The following is a 7,021-nucleotide window of genomic DNA, read 5'->3' as shown; positions in this document are numbered from 1 at the left end:
AAATTGCCAGTCTAATTAATAACTTAAGAAGCTGTATTCAAACCTTCATACAAAATAAACACCTTACTACCTAACCTTAAACAGCCTCTGGTGAAAGAAGAAAACAAAGGCATACAGAGTATTCTATGCCCATTTGGTAAGAAACATAGAGGACAAACTTCACATTCATTGGAAATAAGACAAGAAACATCAAGGTCACATTCGTAGAGGTGAGTTTCAGATATCTGCTTTAATGTGTCATCAATTTAAATCAGGTCACAAAATATTTTGAGACAAACCTTGTCTCCTATACTAACCTAAAACTAAAAAAAGAAAGACTGTTTAGAAACAAAAGAAATCATCAAAGCAAGTGATCTTTCACTAAACCATGACAATAGCCCTAGCAACATCACCCAAATTTAGCTGAGTTTATCTATCTAGCTTTTGCTCACACACACACAACCAGCCTTGAACTTATCTTTTGCTATAATACTATCACTACCTGACAACATTCGTTAATATTAAACACTTGCATCTGTTTTCTTTATACTTGTATATAAATCCTGTATTCTCAGCTATAAATCAAATCTGAAGAAGACAAACCAATGTTCTTTGAAACATGTAGCATGTTCCCCAAAATAAAATAACTGAATTATGCTTACAAGTCATTGTCTGTCAGTTCACTATTATATTAACATAAGTTGATTCCATACACAAGCATCACAAAGCTACCAAGGATTGTAATGATTTTAATACGAGACCCAAAACTTGAGGTCTTTATTGGGAGTGTCTCATTTAAAAACCATTACAGCTTCTGTACATGATCCAGTGTGCTAATTTCTTAATCAGAAAGTTACTAAGGATATTGGTAACTGTCCATAATTTTGAACTAATGACCAAAGGAAAGGAAACCAGCCAGCAGCACCCATTGCTAACTCTTGGGCTACTCTTTTACCAATGAATAGTGGGACTGACTGTCACAATATAACACCCCAAGCTGATAGAGCAAGTATGTTCGCCATCAGATTTCAATCCCATGACCCATAGATTGTGAAAGTATGCTCACAATCATGACCCACAGATTGTGAAATAAGCACTCAAACTACTAAGGTATAACAGTCCAACTACTTAAGTAAGTTGTCTCTGTGACTCTTCAACATTATTGTGATATCTAATATTATTCAAATCACAATTATAATATTTATTTTTGATGGTAAATTTTGTCTGTTAATGGTTAATTTGAACTCTTGATGTTCTTCTCTCTTTTGGACTGTATAAACATACACTTGAGTATACGAGTGTGTTTTGATTTAATAAATGCTTTTGAGTATAAATAAAAGAAAAACTTTTTACATTTATTCAAGTGAAACATTTAGTTCAATATTATGAACTTACATCATAAAACATCCTCCTATCAGCTGCTAATCTCTTTGATGACAAAGCTTTCACAACATGATACAGTGTCAGTAAAGCTCGTTCTTGATATAACTCATCTTTATTTCTTACTGCTTCAAGCACCCTTGGTAAAAGTTCCTGCCATTCCTTTGGACAATCAAACCTCGCAATTTTAGCAATCAGAACCGCTAGCTGCACAGCTAACTGTAAAAAAAATAACAAATCTCTTGCAGAACATTACATGGCAAATTTTATACACAGTTCAGTTGTCCCATAATATTTGTTTAGAATACAATTAAATTTGTTTCTTTGTTTTTCTAATAGAAATGTAAGAAGTTCAAATTGTCTACAATTAAAATACAAGTTTAAATATTAGAATAACAACAACAAAAAATAGCTTAAAGAATCAACTTTTCCTAAGACTCTTAAGGTTAGCCAGAATATTTCAATAAGATACTTTGATATAATTTTTTTTTTCTCTTAAATTAAATGTGTTAGTTATTTAATAAACTAACAATTTACAACTGCAAAAACAAGTAATTACTTTTAAGTGTGTATTTCATCAAATAAAGTAATAGAATATGTAGCAAGTTTGGTTCATGATGATCAAAAAGTTCCTCATCATCATTTCCTGCTAGAGAACTAACTTATTCCAAACTAAGTAAGACATTTTCTACCTATGAAAATATAACTGAATAAAAAATAGTTCAAAAATTGAAATACAATAAATAGAAAGTTTCAATTTGAAAATAATAGCATACAAGTACATACTGAATATTTTGATACAAAATAATTTTATAAATACTTTAAAATCAACCGAGATGGCTTTTAGCTGTACCCTGTAGAACATAGACATGTTTTTTTAAGTAACTGTTCCCCAACAACAAAATTTCAATAAATCTAAAACAATAAATGTGAAGTCTGATCTAAATTTCATGAATCATTGTCACTAAGTGTACTGGAATCAGGGAATTTCATCCCTCATCAGTAACCCTGGACAAAATAAATCTAAAAATAAGTTTAGGCTTCATATAGTGGTGGAGTACCTATCATATGTATGGTATAACTCAGTGATAAGTGGTAAATTGAATGATAGATTGGGCTTGACGCCTATGTTAATATTTTAAATTGGTTGTTGGCTAAACAATTTACAAGAATAAATTAGTAACTTCAATGCTACAAGTACTTGATATTCCTACATAAATATAAGACCACTGTGTTAGAAAAGGACATTTCAAAACACTATACATAAATGTGTTTATACTCATTGACACTGATTATACCAAATACTGGTCTTTTTTTATTGGTTCCATCCAAGTGCTCGGTTAATATTTTGACAATACATTATTAATTGATTTTATAATAAAGGAATATAACTTTCATTATTTATTCAATCCAGAATTGTTTCCAACAGCAGAAATGAAACTACACCCCCTCCCCTTCCAGCAAACATTCTCTTCTTCTTTTACTCATATCAATTATGCACAGCACCATGGCACAAGTGCCTGCAACTGGGTAATAAGTGGTCATATCAATGCAGAATTGAGGTTAAAGGAATCTACATTATATTACAATGGCAGTGAGTGTTGGATTCCACATCAGAAAATACCACACTAATTAATAAAATATTCAATAATATTCATAAAAATTAATGATTACACAGGAGTGTTTAATTAATACTAAACTGTTACAAGTAATCAATCAATAAATGATAATTGGCTGGTTATGCTTAACCAACCATCAAATATGATTTTATTATCAATTCCTACCACTACTAAATATAAAGCATGGTTCACTTGGTAACTGAAGGTCTATAGTAGTGTAGCAGCAGCCCAACATCTTGTTCAACTTATGTTTCAGAATGCCTAATCTTTGTTGGATTTCACAGTACAACAAAAGAACAAGAGATTCAACAATAACATGGCTCTTATGCATCAATCCTCTTTTTGTACATATCTTGCAAAACTATTAGCATGAAAATTCATGTATGTATACTTTTATATATTTATTCACCACAATTGGGAAAAAAAAAAGTACTAAAGGTGAAGAAAAAAAGGATTATTAACACGTCCCTCAGGAGCCAAGGGGTGCCTTTACACTACAATTTGTTTAATATTAAAGCAAGTTCAATCTGGAAACTCCCAAAGAGGGTGGTTTTAGATGTATCTTTTTGAGACAACTTAGAGACAAGTTTTTCGTTTGTCAATTGATAACTTTTTAATTGAAATACAGCATCCTCAAGTCTCCATACTACCTAGTACTAAGGTCTACCCACTGGAAGTAAATCCAGTATATATATTAATAAATCCATATTTTCAGCATCATTAATTAAGCAAATGCCAACCTTTTATGCTTCTGCTATCACCTTTTTATGTGTTTAGCTTTCAATTGAGATACAAATGATTTCACCTGCGAATCGGTAGGGAAGGTCGAAGCATCACAATAGTCAGCTGTAGAATGAGCAGACAGGAACACTTTGAAAGCAGCTACAGGCATAATGTTGTACTTGGCTTGTTGAACAACATCTACCAAGGAGGTTTAAATGGTTCCTGAATACCTCTGGGTGTCATTTGATGGATTTCATGCACCTTACCACTTCAAATCACTTTTCGCAGCCCCAATGCTAGAAGAGTGCGGGAGATGCCTTCTTTTTTATCCAATAAAAATGTCCAAATAATTTCAGTTCAAATTAAGAAAAACCAGATTGGTTAGTTTTTTTTTTCAACAAAAATGTCCCCCACTGGCTCTTGAGGGGCCTGTTAATAATAAATCTACAAATGAAAATTTTTAATCATAAATACATAACCAATAGCCATCAAGGAGCTATAAATAATTTATAACACTAAATAAACTAAAAACATGAACTAGAAAGCAAAAGGAAGTTAGCAATTTGAAAAAAATAAAAATATCTGATAAAGAAAATAGCATGAAGATGTAAACAGATAGTGTGTTTTGTTGTCATGTTAATTATCAGCTTATGAACAACACAAACCTGGTGAACTGGTTCACTAAAGTTAGACAACAAGTTTTGTCTTAGCACTGTCTTTTCCTCTTCTGATATAGCACTAAAGAAAAGAAAATATTATTAAGACTGCATTACCAAATCTTAATAAAATCTTGAGATTAGTTTCAGCAACAGGCTTTATATGTCATTTGATACAAAACTAATGTAAACTAAACAGTTAATAATTTTAATTGAAATTTACCAGAACAAAGTAAGAAGCACATCAACACCATTAACAAATTAAACACATTCAACTGAATCATACTTATGTATAAAGTACCAGTAAATAAAAACGTCACATTCCATCTCCTCTATCTACACTCATTTACAATTAAGTTCATATTACTTACTTGGGTGCATTTCTTCTCCAGTATCTGTCAACACCATTTTTGAAGTATAACACAGCCAGCCAACGTACATTCACTTCAATTTCATAGTTTGAAAAAATTGCCTAAATAAGAGATTTTAAAGTATCAAATCAGATAAAGATGAGAGAAACTGCACAAACATATTTTGGTGAGGTGAGTGAAAACAATGTGGAAAACTTAATTATGCATTTAAAAATATAAACAAAAAAAGGTTGTATAAACATGTAGATACATACATAGACATAAAAGTAACTTTTAGAAATTACTTTTGCAGATTTAAGTAAATTTTCTGAAACCAACAACACTGTGAAACTGAACCTTACATAACATTCACCCAAGTAAAACCTATAAATCAGAACACAAAATGCACACATTACAACTTACATAAAAGATATTTTCTGGTATAATATACTTGTTCCTCAGTTACATGATTTGGTTGCAGTGATACTTTTATGAGTAATGAATACTAAATGTTCAAATTATTAACATTTCATGATAAAAGTCACTGGTAATAAACATACTCATTAATTACAATTCATGAAAAATTAAAAATAAAAGGAGTTGTCAAATATGTGCCTTACATACTGTTCAATGATACTACGATTCAAACTTCAGCAAAGACTTGTATCTTTACATAGTTAATGCTGCTTCTTCATAATATCAAAACAAAACAGTTCTTCCATAGTTATGTAAGGAAGCATATTATACTAATATAATAGTAAATTGACTGGTTTATAAGCATAATGAACATTTTTTTAGGGAACATACTACACGTTTTAACATATATAGTTGTTTGCCAACTTACTACAGTTCTAGCAGGTAATTTCTAGTTCACACAGTTAAGAATAAACTTTTTGCATGATTACTTCTAACAGACCTTAAAGGATACTATTTCTCTACAATGAGGATTACTCATTGTTATAAGGTGCTATATGTTTGTCCAATAGAAAGCATTGATATATGCACAAGAATTTTCTGAAAGAATAATGATAGCATAGAAGAAGTCATACAAAATGTTACAAAAAATTTTACAAAAAGTGGATTTCTAGATAAGTGTGATATGTCCAGATAAACTCAGTGAACCATGAATACAATGTACAAGTAATTAACGAGTTAGGCTACTATTTTAGTGTTTAGATATTAGTTACACCTTAATTTAGGTTAAAAATGAAATGATAAAAGACTGTTATTTTCATTTAATTTACTTACAAATAAACACAAGTTTATTGAAGATAGGCAGTTATAAGCATGATATTTCAAGATAAATAACCTGTTATATACCCTGAAAGAAGTGGATTTAAACACACTGTTGAAGTATAAAAGAAATGTAAGATTCTACGATTTCTTTTTAACACATACTATTTAAATATGTGCAATAAATTTATTAATCTATTATATAAAGTTAAGTGTATCCAGGAAAAAAAATACATGGTTGTATGTCTATCATTTCATATCTGTTACTTATACATTTCTACATTTCTTGATCAATCAGCACCATACATGACACAGTGATACAGGATGACATGATGAAGGCCATGGGAGGTTTGGACCTACCTATCTATTTGATATTGTTAGAATTCTTAAAAACAGTATGTCTTTCTTTTCAGTATTAGTACCTTTACGTATTTTTATTGCAATTTTAATATTTATTATGTTAAGAAAAAAAACAGAAGCACAATTTCCTATCCTTTGTTACAAACAAGTTTTTATTTCACCAATCCAATGGATGAGTATTCCAGACAGTACGCTATAAATTCCCTAAAAACAATTCAGATGAAAGCTTAGTACACAACAATATCATCATAATAAATCAATTTTGTGAAAAGCTAAAGCCTTTACAGATACTAAAAAACAAAAAATAAACACAGAATATACTATTTATTACCACAACGTGATCAGGGTTACGTTTGGAGATGATGATTGATACTAAGCACAAAAAGGTTAATTATAAAAAATGTGAGGCTAATGTCTTAGGGCATCTTGTATAAGAATTCCTAAAAAAAGGTTGCATTTATTTAAATGCGACTCTAGACAAATGTATAAAACATACCACCCAGTGTATAAATGTTGGGAAGTTAATATTTTCCTCACCTGACAATGTATTAATGATAGAGACTCATCTATTCACTCAGAGTAGTGTTACGTATCTGCTTCTTTGTTAATTTCCGATATAAATTCTTTCCGAGGAACTTCAGCGATACAAGTCCTTTCTTAATTAAAACTGGTTTATTCTTTCTTGATACAACTTTTTGTAATACATAGAATTTCCACAGTC

At 30.4% G+C, this 7,021-nt stretch overlaps 1 protein-coding gene across 1 annotated transcript in view; it reads right to left on the bottom strand.

The window, feature by feature from the left end:
- LOC106465102 (importin-11-like) overlaps positions 1 to 7,021 on the bottom strand; it is a 65,405-nt gene that overhangs the window by 40,431 nt on the left and 17,953 nt on the right. The window contains exons 2-4 of the mRNA XM_013925297.2: positions 4,729 to 4,829; positions 4,367 to 4,439; positions 1,375 to 1,578 (exon numbers count right to left, since the gene is read on the bottom strand). Of these exons, the coding sequence (XP_013780751.1) occupies positions 1,375 to 1,578; positions 4,367 to 4,439; positions 4,729 to 4,829 (378 nt within the window). The remainder of the gene's footprint in view (positions 1 to 1,374; positions 1,579 to 4,366; positions 4,440 to 4,728; positions 4,830 to 7,021) is intronic.

Source organism: Limulus polyphemus, unplaced genomic scaffold (genome assembly GCF_000517525.1).
Source record: "Limulus polyphemus unplaced genomic scaffold, Limulus_polyphemus-2.1.2 Scaffold1836, whole genome shotgun sequence".
NCBI lineage: Eukaryota > Metazoa > Arthropoda > Merostomata > Xiphosura > Limulidae > Limulus > Limulus polyphemus.
Note: the sequence above shows the minus strand (reverse complement) of the source record. Positions and strands in the feature narration are given on the sequence as shown.